The following is a 22,727-nucleotide window of genomic DNA, read 5'->3' on the forward strand; positions in this document are numbered from 1 at the left end:
CTTCCCCTCAGTGCTGCTGCAAAGCAATATTCTGAATAACAAATAATGTGCTTGCCAATATTGCCACCTTGTGGTTCATCTTTTAAAAAATGCATTAATAGCATATAAAGCCCATTTAACAGCAGCCCAGTGAAAATTGAGTTTAGATTCATGCTCATTTAACTGTTAGCTCATGTATACACGAGATCATAATTTTCTTACTCACATCAGTAAATAGGAAAAAGAATAAATTGATAAGTACATTACATTTCAAACCTTACTTACATTCCCGCTTAACCTGTTCTTTCGGTAACCTTAAATCATCAACCAAGTATCATTGATTATTGCATATAATTATTTTTATTCATTCAGAATATAATCATATTATAATAAGTATCCTCACCTGACATCTCAGATGTGTTTCTTCTCCATTACAAGGCACTTCTTGGGACCCATTGGAACTCCTTGGATTCAGCTGAGTGTTAGGAGGCTCCACAGAGAAAACAGGGAATAGGGGCCTGAGAAACCGGAACTCGCTGTTCAGAGACCCACCAGCTAAGCACACCTCATAGTTATAAGCCTGAGATAGAGATCCAGCACCAGGATCCGCAGAGATGATCTGGGAATCAGGTCCCACTTGGAAATTGGCTGCAGAGTTGTAAGTTCCTATGAACTTTTCACGTTTCTGCAACTTGATTACAACAAACGCCACTACAGAAATAAGAAAGATGCTTGAGATGGCAGCCAAGCAGATGATCAAATACATAGTCAGGCTGGGGTCTTCCTCCTCCGCTGTTTCCTCCTTTGGAAGAGCCACACTTTTCAGATAAGGGTCAGAGAAGCCGTCCACTAGAAGGATTCTGAGCGTGGCAGAGGTGGACTGGGGAGGATGTCCGTTGTCTCGGACGACCACAACCAGATTCTGCTTGAAGCTGTCTCGGTTACTGACTGGTCTCAGAGTGGTCACTTCTCCATTCTGGGCCCCCACCGTGAACAGACCCGGTTCTGTGGCCTTCAGCAGCTGATAGGAAAGCCAAGAGTTCTGAGCAGAATCCCTGTCCACAGCCACCACCTTGGTGACCAGGTAGCCAGTCTCTGCCCCTCGGGGAACCAGGTCATTCGAGGGGGAAGTGCCATTCTGGAGAGGGTAGAGGATGAAGGGGGCATTGTCATTTTCATCCACAACCTGAACGTGGATCGTAACTTCTGAGCTCAGTGGAGGGGAACCTGAATCCACAGCCCTCACCGTCACATGGAAATCTTTTACCTCCTCATAATCCAGAGACCGAATGGCATACAGGTTCCCCGTTTCAGAGTTGATGGAGATGTAAGAGGAAGTGGGGCCATCATTGACCTTCCTAGGCAAAAGCGAGTAGGTCACTTTGGCATTCTGCGCTGTGTCCAGATCAACAGCATGGATGAAACCGATCAGAAGACCAGGAATATTGTTTTCTCTTAACTGCATTTCATAGGATGGCTTTTCAAACACTGGAGGGTTGTCATTGACATCTGAGATTTGAACATGAAGTATTCTTGTGGAAGTGAGTCTGGGAGAGCCTTGGTCTGTGGCTGTGATGGTGATATTATACTCAGAGGCTTGTTCTCTGTCCAGTGGCTGTTGGGTCACCAGCTGGTAATAGTTGTTCTCTGTGGGTTTGAGCACAAATGGCAGGTTTACTTCAGTGGTGCAGGCAGTTCTGCCACTGTCTCCAGAGTCCACGTCTGTGACACTAAAGAGGGCCACCACTGTGTCTGCGGGAGAGTCCTCAGGTAAGGGACTGGTGATGGAAGTGATTGATATCTCTGGAGCATTGTCGTTCTCATCCTCAATCTCTACAATAACTTTACAGTAAGCAGAAAGTCCCCCTCCATCTGTGGCTCTGATGTTTATCTCATAATTTGTGTTTTCTTCATAATCAATCGTTGCTGAAGTTGTAAGTTCCCCGGTGTGTTTATTTAACTTGAACATTCTCAACACATTTTCTGGCACTTGGCTGAATGAATAAGTGATATGGGCGTAGGAACCAATATCCCTGTCAGTGGCTTCAACTTTGGTGACCAGTGTACCTGGTAGAAGGTTTTCCAGCAGTTGCACATTATATACAGATTTATTAAAGTGAGGGGCATTGTCATTGGTGTCCAGAACTTGAACAATAATGTTTGTACTTCCGCTTCTTCTTGGGATCCCTCCATCAACAGCTGTCAGCATTAATGTAATCTGTGGCTTCTCTTCACGGTCCAAAGGCTTTTCTAACACCAGTTCTGCATATTTGCTACCATCAGTATGACTTTGCACATCCAGCCTAAAATGTTCATTTGGACTAAGAGTATAGTTCTGAACAGTATTTTCTCCTTTGTCTGAATCTTCAGCTTTTTCCAAAAGGAATCGGGTGTTCATGGGCGTCTGCTCAGGTATTTCCAAAACAAATTGTTTTTCAGAGAATATGGGGGAATTATCATTCACGTCCTCTATCTGAATTTCAATTCTGTGTAGCTGCCTTGGCTTTTCCAGTACCATTTCACAAAGCAGAACACAAGGGTCATTCTGACCACACAGGGACTCTCGGTCTATTTTTTCTTTTATTATCACATCCCCAGATTGGGGATCCAGCTCAAAATACTGCCTGGCAGTCTTAGAAAGCAGCTGCGCTCTCCGAGCAGACAACTCCTTTACTTCCATTTTCAAATCTTTCAGCACATTAGCCACCAGAGACCCACTTTTCTTTTCCTCAGGCACTGAATAGCGGAAGGACTCACACACCACACCACAGGTACAGAGACAGATAAAGACGAGACAAACTTGCCTGCTATGATGGAGGGTTTTCATTTTCTTTCCTAGCTTTGTTCTCAATGCAGATTGGAATCCAAGGTGCCTCTTTGTAAAGCAGTTGCCAGAATTGCCCCTTTCTCTGTTATAAGGTCCCTTTGTTGTCCTTGTTTCATGAAGTAGATGCAGCAGTGCTTGCCTCCTACAGATTCTGCAGATTTTGTCGCAATCAAGAGCTGCTACCCTTTTTTTCCAGATTCCTTCCTTCTAATGGTCACAGCTTTCTGGCACAGCACAGCAGCTCTGATTTCTACTGCCTGTGCAATTGCACCACCTTGTGTTAGAAGTTAAATGCAGCAGCTGTAAGAGCACCCCGACATTGTTGATGAGCACAGAACGGTTCTTCTCAAACTCTCCCCCCCCCAATCAAGACAGATCACTAGCAAATAGCTGAGTGTCTTGGTGGGCCACCTAATGATTTTTAGCCTGTTGTAGCAACTGTAACGAGCTGTTGCTAGATTGTATTTGTATAGTGTTGTATTCTTATTGCTTTTTTATTTTCTATATTGTATTTTATTATATTACCGTCTGAATTTCATAGACTACAATACAAAATACTGTAATAAAAGTAAAATTCAACATAAGAAAAACAATAAGCAATAAAAGTACAATGGGAAGCTTATGTGCTGAGCCCGCCATTCATAGACGCTGGTCTCCACGGATGACCTGAATAAAGCTTGCAGACCATTGGTGGTCTAACAGGCAACAGTTTGGAAACCCCTAGCATAGAATATTCTTCAATATTTAATGCCTGTTATGTTTACATTTTATAAATAGTAAATAATTATACTCCTACAGTACACACACACACAAACACATTTCTTCACCATAAAACTCAGTGAGATGTTTAGAATTTGAAGGGAACAGCATTGGGCATGACTATATCCTCATAGCAAAAAGGTGTGCAGGGAGGCCAAGGAAAAAGAAGTGTAAGATGAACACTGATCTTTAAGGTCCCTCTTCATCTGATGATGTTTAGGATTCCTAGGGAAAACCATAAAGATGTCTGCCCTCATGTAGACCTATCATCAGAAAGTTCACAGTTCCATTCAGAGAGATTCAGGAATCAAAATTCCATTAGTAAAATGTCTCCAGCATCCCTTTGTGGAAGTGACCCTGGCAAGGCTCTCTCATTACTTCATTTAAGATGGCTTTTAACCTCACCCAAGCTATGCTGCTTTGCTATGAATCTCTGACTGAGTTCTAGAAGTACCTGTTGCTGATGATGCAATGATAAGGAGAAATAGAGCAGCTGGAGCTCTCTCACTTGGTCCCGGCTAGTAAGCCCACCACCACTGTGGCCAGGTAGGACGGATGGATGGACACACACACACACACACACACACACACACACACACACACACACTTTAATACCAATTGGCTCTGGAGAAAAGGCTTTTTATTTCCCACCACACCTACCCTGCATTGCAATGGTGTGAGGCCCTTGATGAATGGGACTGGTGTCAATTAATTTTGGCTATCTAACTAAAAAGGCAGTGGCTTGCTAATAATGATGGGAGAGGAAGTAAAGAGATGTAACTTGGTGAACACCCTGAGTCACCACTTCGGTTATTTAGATGAGTAAAGGTGGCTTCTTCTGACAAGCCTTTCAGGGGTCCTGGACTTGAAAAGTCAGAATCCTCTGCTCAGTTACACAAAACTAGTTGAGCTCAGAGAAGGTGTGACTCTGATCTGGCCTGCCTTGGCAAGTCTTTGGATCTGTGGGCAGTGAGGAGCAGGATGGGGTCTCCCTGACTAGTGTCTCCACCATCTCACCCAAGTGGTGTTAAAAAAAAATACCTGCCCTGGGCAACTACCATGAAAAAAAAAATGTATCTCACTGCAGTCTTACAAAATGATACATCTCCAGCCCTTATTTAACCCCAAAATCTTGAGTCCTCTTTCCTTATTCTTGGGCTGATGTACTGTATAACTCTGCAATACTCACTTCCCATAACTATGTATCTGCACTTTCAGTTGCCTTGCAGACTTTGGAGCTGAATAAAGCATCTAACATTTTGTAATGCTGCCCCATATATTTGCAGCTCCCAGCGCCTGTGCTGCGGTTGCCATTATTTATACCTAACCCTGACAGTAGACTTCTTCCCCCGAAAAGGCCCTAAGAACCTGGCTGCCCCAGTTCCTGCCTGCCTCTGTCTCAACTCCCTCTCCACATCCTGCATCATCTGTCAGCCTTGATCACCGTTCTCCCAAACCGAAATAAAGGAATGCAAAGAAAGCAAGTGAGTCAAGTGAGTGGCAGCACCTGAGTGCCCACAGCCCCCATATTGCTGTCAGTTTAGTACTGCTCCATAGCTGCTGAAGGAGAGTATTGGGGCTGAAAGACAAATGCTAAGTATTGGTACACACAGGCTAAGTTGCAAGAAGGACTAAATGTGAGACGCTACATCATCTTTACATGGCTTGCAAGATACCGTTTCTAAGCTTTTGTGAACATGAATGAACTTACAGGTTGCAACTGTGACCCGCAGCTGCTTACAAATACAGTGGAACCTCGGTTTACGAACACCTCGGTTTACGAATTTTTGGTTTATGAACGTCGCGGACCCATCTGGAACGGATTAATTCACTTTCCATTACTTTCAATGGGAAAGTTCGCTTCAGTTTATGAACGCTTCAGTTTATGAACAGACTTCTGGAACCAATTACACCCATGCTTCGGGTTAAGTACGCTTCAGGTTGAGTACTCCGCGGACCCGTCTGGAACGGATTAATCCACTTTCCATTACTTTCAATGGGAAAGTTCGCTTCAGTTTATGAACACTTCAGTTTATGAACAGACTTCCGGAACCAATTGTGTTCATAAACCGAGGTACCACTGTAACATGTCATGCGCCGATGACATGGTGTGAGGGGTTGGCTTTTGAGTGAAGAAATATACTGTTAGCTAGAGCAAGAACGACCAACTGTGAGACAGATTAGTTAATTAAATATGTTTCAACAAAGTTCTGGAAAAGTTGTCAAACAGATCAATATCGGGTGGTATATTTTTCCTGTATGATTCCTGCATTTGCTATATTAGAATTCATATATTTTCAGCGTTTGTTTAAACATGAAAGCTATTCAGCCAACAACTTGTTCCATATGTTTAAAATATTCCACATTTACACATTAAGCTCTTGTTCTCAGATGTGATGAAGATCACTGAGCGTGTTAGATACAACAAACTGTCGTCTTGCTTACAGTTACACCTTTTCTGCATATACCATATCAGATTTGGGGGATAAAACACATGATTAGTAATAGAGACAAGCAATTTAAACACATGCAAACATATCACCCTGTTTAATTATTTGAATCAGTACTTTCAATCTTAACTCAAAACCTCAACTAAAACTCTGAACTCATCCTAACCATACATTTAAAGCACAAGGCTTCCTACAAATAATAATAGGAACTACAGTTTATCTCTCATAAAGCTTTAGATGTGCTATAAATATATGGTGCGGATGTGGCCTCCATTTCATCCTGCACTTTTAAGGAATCTGGGTGAGTATAAACTGAAAAGGAAGACATGTGCAGTTGGGGAAGAGAAGAGAAACCTGGACCAAGAACAGACAGAGACAGTGGGAGAGGTGAGCCAGAGAGGGGATGTGAGAAGGGGCACTGAAGGATAAAGGAAGGTGGCCTCCTGTAAAACACCTGCATAATGTAAAGCATTCAGGGAAGGGATATCTGGAGGGCAGGGAAGCAATAGTTGTGCTGGAGTCAAGTCACCCCATTATCTCTACATTGGGTTACTTTAAAATGTTGCCGGACCTGAAGGCGTTGCCAGCGGGGATTTGGGAATTACTCAATATTTGACCGGTTTCCGTACATTTATACTTTCGTGCTTATGGTGGAGGTTCTTATCCTCCACCATCACCCTTGCAGGTTGTTACATTTTTATTCCTATTTCCCTCCCGAAAGGTCATAAAACAAAATCCTACCATTGGTTTATCTACACTAGTAATGTCTGATTAGAAGTCACTCTCCAAGTTTTCAATGCCTTGATAGACTAAGACTGAGATACAATAGATTTCAGAGACCACCAAGAGAGTTTATGACTCAACAGGGATTTGAAACAAGGTCTCTGAGTGCAACCCTCCTAATAAGGGCACAAGGATGCCTGAAAGGAAAGGGCAGGATCCTGAAAGAGGTGCAATGGGACGGTTAAGACCTGTGTCAGTGGATCAGCTGTAGACAGAGAACCGTCACTGATCCACACTGGATGTGTGAGAGTAACTCCAATGAAAGCCCCACTCAGCCAAAACCAGCTCTCGCATATAGTCGTCTCACTTTACCAAATAGTACAGCCAGGTTTTTGAAGTGTTTCACAGAATAACATAGCAGACAGTGTGTGTGTGTGTGTGTGTGTGTGTCAGTGTGTGTCAGTGTGTAATTTCAGCAAAAGGTTATTTAAAATTAACTCACCTGTTTCATTGGCTTTCTGCTCTCCAATGCATCAGGAGTATCTTGGGAAGCAGAAGGAGGGGTCTGGTTCACATTGAGGTTTGGGTCTCCCACAGAAAAAACAGGAATGAGGGGCCTGAGGAACCTGAACTCGCTGCTTAAGGACCCACCGGTTAAGCAAACATCGTAGTGGTAACTCCTGGAAAGCGACCCGCTCTGAGAATCCCCACAGTTCTCTGGGATGTCGGGTCTGGCAGGTGGGAAGTGAGGAGGGGCAGCGATCAAACTTTCCCTGGGATCCCTCCTGCAGATCTTGATGGCAGCAAAGGAAACAATGCAAACGAGGAACACAAAGGAGACTGCAGCCAGGCAGATCACCAAATACAAGGTCAAGCTCCCATCTTCTTCATGTTGGTCTTTACTAATCTCCACAGCCTTCATATAAGGATCTGAAAAGCCACCCACGGGAAGGACATGGAGCATTGCAGTGCTGCTCTGGGGAGGGAGCCCGTTGTCCCTCACCACTATCATGAGTCTCTGCCTGCTGGTGTCTCGCTCGGTCAGGGCTCTCCTGGTTCTCACTTCCCCATTCTGGGCTCCTATGCTGAAAAGACCAGGGTCTGTGGCCTTCAGCAGCTCATAGGAAAGCCACGAGTTCTGGCCAGAATCTCCATCCACAGCCACCACCTTGGTGACCAGGTAGCCAGACTCCACCGACTTGGGGACCAGCTCATTGCAGGGGGATGTGCTGTTCTGAAGAGGGTAGAGGAAGAAGGGAGCGTTGTCGTTTTCATCTATGATGATGACTCGGACAGTAACTTCTGAGCTGAGGGGAGGAGACCCTCCATCTGTAGCCCTCACTGTCACTTTGAAATCTTTGATCTGCTCATAATCCAGAGATCGGAGGGCATACAGATTTCCACTTTCAGAGTTGACTGAGATGTAAGAGGCCACAAGGCCATCAGTGACCTTCCCGGGCAAAAGGGAGTAGGTGATCTTGGCATTCTTCTCAGTGTCCAGATCAGCAGCATGGACTGAGCCAATGAGCAATCCTGGAATATTGTTTTCCCGTATCTGCATTTCCCATGAAGACTTTTCAAATACTGGAGGGTTGTCATTGACATCTGAGATCTGAACATTAATCATTCTTGTTGAAGTGAGCCTGGGGGAGCCCTGGTCAACACCTGTGATGGTGACATTATACTCTGAGACCTTCTCTCTGTCCAAGGGACTTTGGACCACAAGCTGGTAATAGTTATTCATAGTGGGCTTTAACATAAAGGGAAGGTTTGTCTCCACAGAGCACACAGTTCTACCATTGTCTCCAGAATCTCGGTCTGTGACGGTGAAGAGGGCAACAAGTGTCTCCAGGGGAGAATCTTCTGCCAAAGGACTAGTGATGGATATGATGGACACTTCAGGGACATTGTCATTCACATCTTCAATCTCTACCAGGACCTTGCAATGCCCCCAAAGACCCCCTCCATCTGTTGCTCTGATGTTCATGCTGTAGCTGGTTTCTTTTTCATAATCAAGCTGACCAGAAAGAGTCATTTCCCCATTGATTTCATTTAGGGAAAACAATTTGTATATTTTTTCAGACACCCGGTGGAATGAGTAGGTGATCTGTGCGTTTGAACCAAAATCCAAATCTGTGGCTTCTACTTTGAAGACCAGAGTGCCCTGAGGGCTGTTTTCCTTTAACCTTACTTTATATTCAGGTTGAGTAAACTGAGGAGAATTGTCATTGATATCCAAAACATTAATATTTATTTGAACTGTGCCTGTTCTCTGAGGCACACCTCCATCCACAGCAATGAGAGTCAATCCAAAGTGTGAGTTATTCTCTCTGTCTAGTGGCTTCTGCAGAACAAGATGCACATATTTCTGTCCATCCTCATTGCTTTCCACATATAGTCGGAAATGCTCATTGGGACTGAGCATGTATTTTTGGATACTGTTTTCTCCTAAGTCCTCATCTTGGGCAGATTCCAAGAGAAATTGTGTGTTTGTCAGAACATTCTCTGGAATTTCCAGATCAAGTTTATCTTTAGAGAATTTGGGAGTATTGTCATTCACATCTTCTATCTTCAATTCTATACTGTAGATATTTAAGGGGTTTTGAAGCACTATTTCAGACAGCAGCATGCAAGGATCAGTCTGGCCACATAAAGCTTCTCTGTCTATTTTATCATTTAACAGCAAATTCCCAGAGTGAGTATCAAGGTTGAAATATTGCTTTGTGCTTTTGGACACTAGCTGGGCTCTGCGAGCAGAGAGCTCCCCTATTCCAAGTTTCAAATCCTCCAACACATTAGCCACCAAAAACCCATTTTTCTTTTCTTCAGGTACAGAATAGTGAAATGAAATGCAGACTGTTTTCAACACAAAGAGAAAAAGCAAGAGATACAGACCTTTCATCTTTCTGAAGATATCGTTCATGGTTTCCACCTCTTCCAGAGTGTTAAAGCACTGGCCAAATCTTCTTTCATCCCCTGACCATCTTTGCAGCTTGATAAATAACCTTTGTGCTGCAATTTTTATTGTTTCATTCTCCTGAGCCTCATATCGTCACACTACCATCTACCTCCCGTATCATTGTTATACTGCCTCTTCAAGGTTTCAGCAAATGCAAGAATACAATATTCTCAGTGTCCATGAAAATGTTGGCCAATTCTGCCACCTTGTGGTTAAATAAAACTAAAATGAATATTTCTGAATTATGCACTTAAACAAGAGATACACTTGTGTGGAAAACTCTGTTTTATTCCTAATAATCTGTTAGGTGGTTTAATTTTCAGCAGCTAATATATACATAAGATCATTAATAATTTCCAATATCAATGGATGAATGAAACAAAAAAGAGAACAATATTCGATCCCCTCATTTGCAATTCATTGTGCTCATGCTTAAATACCTCTGTAATAACCAGAATACATATAGTACAGTGCCTGGCATGCTCTGGTCCATGGGGTCATGAAGAGTCGTACACGACTAAACGACTAAACAACAACAACAGAAAAAATAATCATACACATACCTTGCAATGTTAAAAATGAAGAAAAGTATATTCTCACCTGGAACATATCCTGATTTTCCTCTGGATGACTTGGGACTCCTTCAGAATCATTGGCACTCCTTGGATTCACCTGAGTGTTAGGAGGCTCCACAGAGAAAACAGGAAATAGGGGCCTGAGAAACCGGAACTCGCTGTTCAGAGACCCACCAGCTAAGCACACTTCATAGTTGTAAGCCTGGGACAGAGATCCAGCACCAGGATCTGCAGAGTTCTCCTGGGAATCTGGTCCCACTGGGAAATTGGCTGCAGAGTTGTAGGTTCCTATGAACTTCTCACGTTTCTGCATCTTGATTACAATAAATGCCACTACAGAAATGAGAAAGATGCTTGAGATGGCAGCCAAGCAGATGATCAAATACATAGTCAGGCTGGGGTCTTCCTCCTCCGCTGTTTCCTCCTTTGGGAGAGCCACACTTTTCAGATAAGGGTCAGAGAAGCCGTCCACTAGAAGGATTCTGAGCGTGGCAGAGGTGGACTGGGGAGGGTGGCCGTTGTCTTGGACAACCACAATCAGATTCTGCTTGAAGCTGTCTCGGTTACTGACTGGCCTCAGGGTGGTCACTTCTCCATTCTGGGCCCCCACCGTGAACAGACCCGGTTCTGTGGCCTTCAGCAGCTGATAGGAAAGCCAAGAGTTCTGAGCAGAATCCCTGTCCACAGCCACCACCTTGGTGACCAGGTAGCCAGTCTCTGCCCCTCGGGGAACCAGGTCATTCGAGGGGGAAGTGCCATTCTGGAGAGGGTAGAGGATGAAGGGGGCATTGTCATTTTCATCCACAACCTGAACGTGGATTGTAACTTCTGAGCTCAGTGGAGGGGAACCTGAATCCACAGCCCTCACCGCCACATGGAAATCTTTTACCTCCTCATAATCCAGAGACCGAATGGCATACAGGTTCCCCGTTTCAGAGTTGATGGAGATGTAAGAGGAAGTGGGGCCATCATTGACCTTCCCAGGCAAAAGCGAGTAGGTCACTTTGGCATTCTGCGCTGTGTCCAGATCAACAGCATGGACAAAACCAATCAGAAGACCAGGAATATTGTTTTCTCTTAACTGCATTTCATAGGATGGCTTTTCAAACACTGGAGGGTTGTCATTGACATCTGAGATTTGAACATGAACTATTCTTGTGGAAGTGAGTCTGGGAGAGCCTCTGTCAGTGGCTGTGATAGTAATGTTATATTCACTGACCTTTTCTCTGTCCAGTGGCTGTTGGGTCACCAGCTGGTAATAGTTGTTCTCTGTGGGTTTGAGCACAAATGGCAGGTTTACTTCAGTGGTGCAGGCAGTTCTGCCACTGTCTCCAGAGTCCACGTCTGTGACACTAAAGAGGGCCACCACTGTGTCTGGAGGAGAATCCTCAGGTAACGAACTGGTGATGGAAGTGATTGATATCTCTGGAGCATTGTCATTCTCATCTTCAATGTCCACAATTACTTTGCAGTAAGCCGAAAGCCCCCCTCCATCTGTGGCTTTGATGTGCATCTCATAACTGGTGATTTCTTCATAGTCAGTCATCCCTACAATTGTAAGTTCCCCAGTTTGTTTGTTTAACTTGAATGACCTCAACACATTTTCTGGAACTTCACTGAATGAATAAGTGAGGCGAGCATTGGTACCAAAATCCCTGTCAGTGGCTTCAACTTTTGCGACCAGTGTATCCAATGGGCTGTTTTCCATTAGTTTCACTTTGTACTCAGATTGTGGAAACTGAGGTACATTATCATTAGCGTCCAGAATATCGATGAGAAGCTGTGCTGTTCCAATTCTTTTTGGCATCCCACCATCAATAGCTGACAGCGTAAGATACATTCGTGGGTTCACCTCACGGTCCAGCGGTTTCTCTAACACCAGTTCTGCGTATTTGCTACCATCACTTTGACTTTTCACATTCAGCCTAAAATGTTCATTAGGACTAAGGGTGTAGTTCTGAACAGCATTTTCTCCTTTATCTGGATCTTCTGCTCTTTCCAAAGGAAATCTGATATCCACAGGAGTCTGCTCAGGTATTTCAAGAAGGAATTGATTTTTAGAGAATTTGGGAGAATTATCATTCACATCCTCTATCTGAATTTCAATTCTGTGTAGCTGCAATGGCTTTTCCAGCACAATTTCAGACAGTAGAATACATGGTTCATTCTGACCACAAAGGGACTCTCGATCTATTTTATCCTTTACTGTCACATCCCCTGAATGAGGATCCAGCTGGAAATACTGTTTGGAGCCCTTAGAAACCAGCCGGGCTCTCCGAGCAGACAGCTCCTTTGCATCCACTCTTAAATCTTTTAGCACATTTGCTACCAGAGACCCACTTTTCTCCTCCTCTGCCACTGAATAGCGGAAAGACTCACACATTGCTATGCATGCACAGAGATACAAGGAAAAAGACCAAACTTGCCTGATCTTGAGCTGCATTTCCATTCTCCCAGCCTCTCCTCTTGTCTATTCTAAGGCTTGTATCTTCTTAACTGTATTTATCTTTTGAATGTGACACAGTGTTCTGCTTATTCCTGCTGAAATTTCTGAAGCCTGGCATGCAGTAGGGATCTGGTGTTTTTCCTGCGCTGATTCCTTTGTCTAATGGCTACAGCTCTTGAGGAGAACAACTGCTGCTCCCCAATTTCCTTCTTTTATCTTGTGCAATACCACCACCTTGTGTTTCAACTATGTTATGGCGTTACAAAAACTAAAAGTTTTTCCAGAATAACAGCTGGTTAACATGAGCATCCATGTGGGACAACAGCCACCCCAATGGAACAGAAACCCCATATTCCCAGCTTGCTTGCTTGCTTTTTAGAACTTGTAGAACCTGAGATAGGAAACAAAATGTACGGACCCCAAGTCTTCCTATTTTTGTGAGATGTTACCTATTTCCTCCTTTAAGTGTTTTACTTACCCCCTGCCCACCTGAAAAAAAAATCCTGCGCACAACCAATTGACAAAGATTACAATATTTCAGAAAGTACACACTTTCTTCACAAGTGTTATTTACTAGGGGCTGTGATCGTTGTTCATTCTGCTTGACAATGCCCTTACATTTCCCCAACATTAACCCCCAAGAGCTTCCCCCTCTCAATGCAACTATTAAGCTTGCCTTTCACCTTCCAACTCAATTTCTGGAGTCACTCCTCTTCTGCAGTCCCAATTTGTAGCCAACTTTGTACTCCACTTTCTACTCCTTCACCCCATATCTATGCCTCCCTCCTCCTTTTGTGCAACACCCCCTTCACACAAACCACTCCCATACTAAATTGCTACATCTTCTGCCAGCTACTGTACATCTTTTTCACCTTCTCTCCAATTATGAAGCCACCAACACAGGTGACAAGACACAATCTAACAGCAAAAAGCGAACACAACAGAGCTTTCCCAACCTCCTTCTCACTGTAGTCAGACCCTGGTTTAAACCACCACTTCCCCCACCTTCAGGGTCACGCCTGCTCAGGCTACTCAAACCTCTGCCGTTGTTTAAATTCACCACTTTCCCCCTCTCAGTTCTTCCCATCCCTGCTTTATCCAACTGTCTGATGTTGCATAAAACTAGGATTTTTCAGTGTCCCTCTATCCATGCTTTACTTAAACTGTTCTGTTGATTAAAACTGCCCCTGCTCCCCTTTTAGTTTTTCTCCTTTCTTGTTCCTGTGTCCTTGGCCATTGCTCTTGTGCAATCTGCCTTCTTACACCCAAGACTGAAGGGACCCAGTGTGTGATGTGTGTGTGTGTGTGACATGTTACATGTGACACATGTAGTGCGCGTGATGTCATGCAACTGGTGCACATTGTTTGGAGCCTAGTGTAGAGCAGCTTCAATAGCCGTCAGCGCTACCTCTCTCACACTCAGAAGGCGTCCGTGCCATGCTCAGCTCCACACTCAACTTCCTCGTCTCCTAAACATTGAGGGTGCCTAGCCCATGTCTACAGATTTTGAGGGGGCAGAAGACACCTCGGCCCTATAGAATTGGCTGATGATCAGAAAAACCTTAAAATGTGAACCGTATATGGGTTGTAGGATTCGTATCCAGCTAAGTCATTATTGGTGCACACCCACTTAAACCAATGATTTCTATGTTTCCGGTCTGCTGCCAGCGCCGTCCGGCTGCGTTTGCCTCGAGCTCCGAGGCATTCGGCGCCGCGAGGGGGGGGAAGCCGCGAAAAGTGACGCGGCTACCCGTAAGAGCCTCATATTGAGCTTTATGAGGACGAATATGCTCGGCGGTGCCCTAATTTGGACTTTTTTTCTTTGCATTTTTTGTATTTTGTATCTTTGTGTCTTGTATTTCTGTATGTGTGTTTGAAAACCTTCAATAAATATATTTTAAGAAATAAATAAATCAATGATTTCTATGAGTTTACTCTGAGTATGACATAGTTGAAAACAAGCCTTGGGACTTCAATCCTGCTCTCAGAATTATTATGTTTTACATTTCTTCAGGCTACTGCAACCTTCCCAATGTGTAGTCTCCACCCCATTACCATTTATACATCATATCTTGGAAACTACAACTAATCCAGGATGCGGCAGCTAGACTGGTGGCTGGGGGTGGCCGCCGGGATTGTATAACTCCGGTCTTAAAGGATCTTCACTGGCTCCCAGTGCATTTCCAAGCACAATTCAAAGTGTTGGTGCTTAAATGGTGCTGGTCTTAAATGGCTTTGGCCCAGTATACTTGAAGGAGCATCTCCTCCCCCATTGCTTAGCCTGGACACAGAGGTCCTCCTCTGAGGGTCTTCTGCTGGTTCCCTCACTGCGAGAATTGAAGTTACAGGGAACGAAGCAGAGGGCCTGCTTGACAGTGGCACCCTCCCTGGGGAATGCCCTCCCTTCAGATGTCAAGGAGACAACTTTTAGAAGACATCTGAAGGCAGCCCTGTTTTAGGAAGTTTTTAATGTTTGATATTATGTTTTCATATATGCTGTAAGCTGCCCAGAGTGGTTTTGGGAAACCCAGATGGGTGGATGGGGCATTATTATTATTTATTTATTTATTTATTTATTTATTTATTTATTTCTGTTTAAGAGGTAAAGAGAGGCTTGGAATGAAGTAGAATTCCCAGTCGCAATGTATACTTTAGAGAGTGAGAGTAATTTTTACTAATGGAATTGGGTTCCATGTTCATACAAGTTGGAGCCCATAACAAAATGCAAACTGCTGCATGGATTAGTAAAGCAGTTTAGTGCCCCCCCAAAAAACCCTTACTTCCCTTCCCCATGCAACATTCTTTCTCCTTGGCTTCATCTGCCACACTCCTGGCTGTGGCTCCCATTTCTCTTTTTCCATTTTCTCTGTTGCTTGTTCCACCATTTCTGAAGATCCGTCCCTTGTATGAATGCAAAATAGAAAATAGAACACACTGCCAAGTTTCCAGCCAATTCATTGAACCCTTTCTGAACTATGAGTCATGAAACTTATTGCCCACACTCATTTCTCATCATAATGGTGGGAGATAATTCAGCAAAATCATCCATAGCCAAAGTGCCATAGCTATTACCCTATAGTGTAAATCTTTCTCATCTCCTCTGGTCCCCATTCTTTTAACATACGCACACGCTTAACTGTACTTTTCCAATTTACTCTCTTTACCTGACATTCACTCTTACTCCACCCAACATTCTATTCAGTCCTCCTCTGCTTTACTTTTTCTCATAGCAGGCACACACTGAGCATGTGTGGGAGACACCCTTATGAAATCCCATTGACTAACATGGGCCATAAAATGCATTTTAATAACAACTACAAATATGTTACACTGCTTTCAAGCACATGATAGACTTTCCCTTTGACCTATCACAAAAAAACCATTTTCCAAAATGGTCAACAGCCCATGAACAATCATAGAACTATTCTGGGGAGTGCAGGTCCCAGCAAAGCCTATGGAAGAAAAACACACAGCACCTATCAACGTGTCATTCAAGTCCTTGTCAAACATGTATTTTCTTAAATGTGAGCCATTTCTTATCTTTTCCATCCCAACTGTAGCACAGACTTTCCTCAAACATATATTTCCTACACTTCCAAGTTTCTCTAAGGGCATTTTCAAATTAAACACTGTAGGACCTACTCCTTGTATCAAAGGGTCATGGCTCAGTGGTAGACCATCAGCTTTGCAGTAAGTCCCAGGTTCAATCCCTTGCGTCCTTAGGTAGGTCGGCAGAGATCCCTGCCTGAAATCCTGGGAGCAGCTGTCAGTCAATGTAGACAATACTGAGATAGAGCACAATTCGTCTGCATCAGTACAAGGCTGCTTACTATGTTAATTCTTATTGTCATCCCACAGCCCCTATTTATTATTATAATGACAGACTGTGATTCAGCCAGCTAACCCTCAACATATCATCAGTTCAAATGGCAAAAGAGAACACAACGAGAGTCCAGGTTTTGTTAGTTTAAAATGAAAGTTGTTTTTAAATCCTGGGTCAATAAAAACCTCTGAATCCAGCACCAAAAATACCATAAAGATGGGAGGCCACTCCACAGATGGGATGCAACCACCAAGAGGCACTATAAACAATTTACATAAGCGGGAAGTCCATCTCATACAGAGGCTCTGTGTGCATGTAACTAGGTTTTAAAGCTGTCAGTGACACTTTAGGGGTATATTCTAGTACACAGAACTCTATATGCAGCAACTGTGACTAGTACATAACATTTTGAGCTAAGTTTAATACAGAGTAGACCGAAAAATAAGGCAATAACATGAAGAAGAATAAGATGTAGAGTAAGAAGGAAGTAAGAAGGAAACAATTCTGACATAGATTTGAAATAAAATTGAAGCCCTATCTCTCTAGTCACTGTATATCATATCAACAAAGAATGGAAGATGAACATCTGATGTTATTAATTACCAAGCAAAATGCATTCTTAATCACAAGTTAACTCACTGACGTAATCCCTCACCTTTTTTCCTGATTCTTCCATCCCCACCTGGTCAGAAATATCTTGGGAAGCAGAAGGAGGGGTCTGGTTCACATTGAGGTTTGGGTCTCCCACAGAAAAAACAGGAATGAGGGGCCTGAGGAACCTGAACTCGCTGCTTAAGGACCCACCGGTTAAGCAAACATCGTAGTGGTAACTCCTGGAAAGCGACCCACTCTGAGAATCCCCACAGTTCTCTGGGATGTCGGGTCTGGCAGGTGGGAAGTGAGGAGGGGCAGCAATAAAACTTTCCCTGGGATCCCTCCTGCAGATCTTGAGAGCAGCAAAGGAAACAATGCAAACAAGGAACACGAAGGAGACTGCAGCCAGGCAGATCACCAAATACAAGGTCAAGCTCCCATCTTCTTCATGTTGGTCTTTACTAATCTCCACAGCCTTCATATAAGGATCCGAAAAGCCACCCACGGGAAGGACATGGAGCATTGCAGTGCTGCTCTGGGGAGGGAGCCCGTTGTCCCTGACCACTATCATGAGTCTCTGCTTGCTGGTGTCTCGCTCGGTCAGGGCTCTCCTGGTTCTCACTTCCCCATTCTGGGCTCCTATGCTGAAAAGACCAGGGTCTGTGGCCTTCAGCAGCTCATAGGAAAGCCACGAGTTCTGGCCAGAATCTCCGTCCACAGCCACCACCTTGGTGACCAGGTAGCCAGACTCCACCGACTTGGGGACCAGCTCGTTGCAGGGGGATGTGCTGTTCTGGAGCGGGTAGAGGAAGAAGGGAGCGTTGTCGTTTTCGTCTATGATTACGACTCGGACAGTAACTTCTGAGCTGAGGGGAGGAGACCCTCCATCTGTAGCCCTCACTGTCACTTTGAAATCTTTGATCTGCTCATAATCCAGAGATCGGAGGGCATACAGATTTCCACTTTCAGAGTTGACTGAGATGTAAGAGGCCACAAGGCCATCAGTGACCTTCCCGGGCAAAAGGGAGTAGGTGATCTTGGCATTCTTCTCAGTGTCCAGATCAGCAGCATGGACTGAGCCAATGAGCAATCCTGGAATATTGTTTTCCCGTATCTGCATTTCCCATGAAGACTTTTCAAATACTGGAGGGTTGTCATTGACATCTGAGATTTGAACGTTAATAATTCTTGTGGAAGTGAGCCTGGGGGAGCCCTGGTCCACGGCTGTAATGGTGATATTATACTCTGAGGCCTTCTCTCTGTCCAAGGGACTTTGGACCACAAGCTGGTAGTAGTTATTCATAGTGGGTTTTAATATAAAGGGAAGGTTTACTTCCACAGAGCACATGGTTCTGCCATTGTCTCCGGAGTCCCCGTCTGTGACGGTGAAGAGGGCAACAAGGGTCTCCAGGGGAGAATCTTCTGCCAAAGGACTAGTGATGGATATGATGGACACTTCAGGGACATTGTCATTCACATCCTCAATCTCTACCAGGACCTTGCAATGCCCCAAAAGACCCCCTGCATCTGTTGCTCTGATGTTCATGCTGTAGCTGGTTTCTTTTTCATAATCAAGCTGACCAGAAAGGGTGATTTCCCCCGTGACTTCATTTAGGTGGAACAGATCGTAAATTTCTGCAGGCACTCTGTAGAATGAGTAGACAATTTGTGCATTTGAACCAAAATCCAAATCTGTAGCTTCCACTTTGGAAATCAGGGTGTCTCGAGGACTGTTTTCCTTTAACCTTATTTTATATTCAGTCTGTGTAAACTGTGGGGAATTATCATTATTGTCAAGAACATCAATATTTATTTTAACTGTGCCTGTTCTCTGTGGCTCCCCTCCATCCACAGCAGTGAGAGTCAGTTCAAAGTGTGGCTCCTTCTCCCTGTCCAGTGGCTTCTTCAGAACAAGATCGACATACTTGTTTCCATCCTCATCACTTTTAACATCAAGCCGGAAATGTTCATTGGGACTGAGTGTGTAGTTTTGGATGTTATTTCTCCCCAGGTCCGCATCTTGGGCAGATTCCAAGGGGAAATGTGTATTTGGTGAGAAATTTTCAGGAATTTCCAGATCAAATACCTTTTTAGAGAATTTGGGGACATTATCATTTACGTCTTCTATCTTGATTTCAATACTGAAGATCTTCAAGGGATTTTGCAACACAATTTCAGACTGTAATAAGCAAGGATCACTCTGGCCACATAATGTTTCTCGGTCTGTTTTATCATCTATCAATAAATTCCCCGAGTGGGTATCAAGGTGAAAATATTGCTTACTGTTCTTAGAAACAAGCTGGGCTCTGCGAACAGAGAGCTCCCCTTTTCCCAGTTTCAAATCCTCCAGCACATTAGCCACCAAAGACCCCCTTTTCTTTTCTTCGGGCACAGAATAGTGAAGTGAAATACTTAGTGCTCCAGGAAGACAAAGGAAAAGCAAAAAATACAGACCTTGTTCCTTTCTGTAGCCGTCTCCCATGGCTCAAGAATCTCTGGCCAAAATACGAAGCTTCTGACAGTCACCCAATGATAATCTCTGCTGCTGTAGAAATGAATTTGATGCTGCAGTGTTGACGGCTTTGCTGTGCTGTATGTTATCTCTTTATCACAAATGGAAGTCAACCGTCCTTTGTTTCAGCCACCTTTGTTTGTGCTCATGGCTTCCTTCACAAAATTCTGAATTCCAGTTCATGTCTTTGCCTATACTACCACCGTGTGGCTGAGCAAAGAAAAATCACTAAGATTCTGCAAATCACACTGAATGCAGTGCACATTATACTGAACAGGAAAGGTTCAGATTTACTATTTCTCTATTAACAGAAAACTGTTTTATTACTAAGAAGATGTCTCTTTTCCATATCAATGAATGTAGATATCACAAACCTTCTGTGGTTGTTCTACACTGTTGTGAATGGGATTCAATCTCATACTGGGAAATTCAAGATGCACAGTACATATGGTGCTCTTGTGGAACAATCCCCCCCATCAAACATTTTGAAATAGTGAAAGTGACAGGAAAATACCTTGGAAAGTGTAAGATTACTTTTGCTTGACCCAAGTGCTATATGGCCTGCACACAGAGAATGTAGCAGACTATTAATATCTACCTAAGTATTAGGATAAGGAACCCAGGTGGCGCTGTGGGTTAAACCACAGAGTCTAGGGCTTGCTGATCAGAAGGTCGGCGGTTCGAATCCCTGCAACGGGGTGAGCTCCCGTTGCTCGGTCCCAGCTCCTGCCAACCTAGCAGTTTGAAAGCACATCAAAGTGCAAGTAGATAAATAGGGACCGCTCCGGCAGGAAGGTAAACGGTGTTTCCGTGCGCTGCTCTGGTTCGCCAGAAGCAGCTTTGTCATGCTGGACACATGACCCGGAAGTGTCTGCGGACAAACGCCGGCTCCCTCAGCCTATAGAGCGAGATGAGCGCTGCAACCCCTGATGGTCAGCGGCCCCTTTACCTTTACCTTTACGTATTAGGATAATAACACTGTATCAATTTATATACACAGCTTTGTTCTTTTTTCCTCAGTACTCCCCTTCCCCTTTATTTCTTTTTTTAAAAATAGTAGTAAGAATGGATGTTCAATAAACAGGTCATCTGGAAGCAACCTGCTTCTCAGCTTTTGTGTAATACTGTACTTCCTCTTCCCATACAGAGTGTTTAAAGAGGTTATGAAGTTATTCTATAGCACATCAAACCACAAAATATTAATATGACAATTTATATCCCTCTCTGCAAGGAAAGATACAACAATAACAGAATACAAGGAAACAGGGAAAACTGAACAGGAAAGAAATGGGAAGAATTTCAAGCTCTGAGTATGTTGGCTAAGATTTATAAAACATAATCAGATACATGTTGGAAGTGTAAAGAAATGGAGGGAATATTTTTCACATGTGGTGGACATGTAAAAAGGTAAAAGTATATGGGGAAATGATTGATAAAAAAATGGGGGGGAATTAAAATTACTTCCCCCCCCCCAAAAAAACAACAACCCAGAGTCCTTTTCATTGGGAAAGACCCAAACTGAAATTCCTAGGTGTCAGAAAAGGTTATTTATGTACGCAACAATTAGGGCCCATGTTTTCTTAGCCCCAAAATGGAGCAAGGTCCCAACTAAAGAGGATCAGCAACTCAAGTTGACAGAATATGCAGAACATGCAGATTTAACACATAGAATAGGGGAGCAAGAGGAACATACAATTAAAGAAGAGTGGAAAACTTTGATTGAAAATATGAAAAATGACTGCATACAGCTGAAAAAATGCTGGCAGCACTAAGATAAATTCAATAGAGAAAATAATTTTTGATGGAGGTAAAAGTGGAAAATGTATTTGAATGTTTATAGTAAAACAGGGATGTATGATTTCAAAAATGAATCATAGAAGGAAAAGAAGTCATTTGATATTTTAAATGTTTATTTGCAAATGTAAAATAGAAAATTTAATAAAAAATGATTACCAAACTAGAGAGAGAAATATTTGAAATTAGACCATTCAAATGCTTCACTCACCTGAACCACATGTTGACTTTCACCTGCATGACTTGGGATTCCTTCAGAATCATTGGAACCCCTTGGATTCACCTGAGTGTTAGGAGGCTCCACAGAGAAGACAGGAAATAGGGGCCTGAGAAACCGGAACTCGCTGTTCAGAGACCCACCAGCTAAGCACACCTCATAGTTGTAAGCCTGGGACAGAGATCCAGCACCAGGATCTGCAGAGTTCTCCTGGGAATCTGGTCCCACTGGGAAATTGGCTGCAGAGTTGTAGGTTCCTATGAACTTTTCACGTTTCTGCAACTTGATTACAACAAACGCCACTACAGAAATGAGAAAAATACTTGAGATGGCAGCCAAGCAGATGATCAAATACATAGTCAGGCTGGGGTCTTCCTCCTCCGCTGTTTCCTCCTTTGGGAGAGCCACACTTTTCAGATAAGGGTCAGAGAAGCCGTCCACTAGAAGGATTCTGAGCGTGGCAGAGGTGGACTGGGGAGGATGTCCATTGTCTCGGACGACCACAACCAGATTCTGCTTGAAGCTGTCTCGGTTACTGACTGGCCTCAGGGTGGTCACTTCTCCATTCTGGGCCCCCACCGTGAACAGACCCGGTTCTGTGGCCTTCAGCAGCTGATAGGAAAGCCAAGAGTTCTGAGCAGAATCCCTGTCCACAGCCACCACCTTGGTGACCAGGTAGCCAGTCTCTGCCCCTCGGGGAACCAGGTCATTCGAGGGGGAAGTGCCATTCTGGAGAGGGTAGAGGATGAAGGGGGCATTGTCATTTTCATCCACGACCTGAACACAAACCGTAACTTCTGAGCTCAGTGGAGGGGAACCTGAATCCACAGCCCTCACCGTCACATGGAAATCTCTTACCTCCTCATAATCCAGAGACCGAATGGCATACAGGTTCCCCGTTTCAGAGTTGATGGAGATGTAAGAGGATGTGGGGCCATCATTGACCTTCCCAGGCAAAAGCGAGTAGGTCACTTTGGCATTCTGCGCTGTGTCCAGATCAACAGCATGGATGAAACCGATCAGAAGACCAGGAATATTGTTTTCTCTTAACTGCATTTCATAGAATGGC

General features: G+C 43.9%; 4 protein-coding genes across 4 annotated transcripts in view; all 4 read right to left on the reverse strand.

Annotated features, from left to right (window-relative positions):
• Window positions 1-22,727, reverse strand: part of LOC118079388 (uncharacterized) — a 79,455-nt gene that overhangs the window by 15,461 nt on the left and 41,267 nt on the right. The window lies entirely within an intron of this gene.
• LOC118079281 (protocadherin beta-16-like) lies at window positions 344-4,093 on the reverse strand. The gene has a single exon (XM_035103314.2). The coding sequence runs from the start codon at window positions 2,804-2,806 to the stop codon at window positions 359-361; it is 2,448 nt and encodes an 815-aa protein (XP_034959205.2). The 5' UTR covers window positions 2,807-4,093; the 3' UTR covers window positions 344-358.
• On the reverse strand, window positions 4,131-10,187 carry LOC118079386 (protocadherin beta-16-like). Its single transcript, XM_035103549.2, has one exon. The coding sequence runs from the start codon at window positions 9,659-9,661 to the stop codon at window positions 7,232-7,234; it is 2,430 nt and encodes an 809-aa protein (XP_034959440.2). The 5' UTR covers window positions 9,662-10,187; the 3' UTR covers window positions 4,131-7,231.
• LOC118079285 (protocadherin beta-16-like) lies at window positions 16,084-21,644 on the reverse strand. The gene has a single exon (XM_035103316.2). It carries the CDS (start codon window positions 19,615-19,617, stop codon window positions 17,161-17,163), a length of 2,457 nt encoding a protein of 818 aa, XP_034959207.2. The 5' UTR covers window positions 19,618-21,644; the 3' UTR covers window positions 16,084-17,160.

The sequence above is a fragment of the Zootoca vivipara genome, chromosome 8 (assembly GCF_963506605.1).
Source record: "Zootoca vivipara chromosome 8, rZooViv1.1, whole genome shotgun sequence".
Lineage (NCBI taxonomy): Eukaryota > Metazoa > Chordata > Lepidosauria > Squamata > Lacertidae > Zootoca > Zootoca vivipara.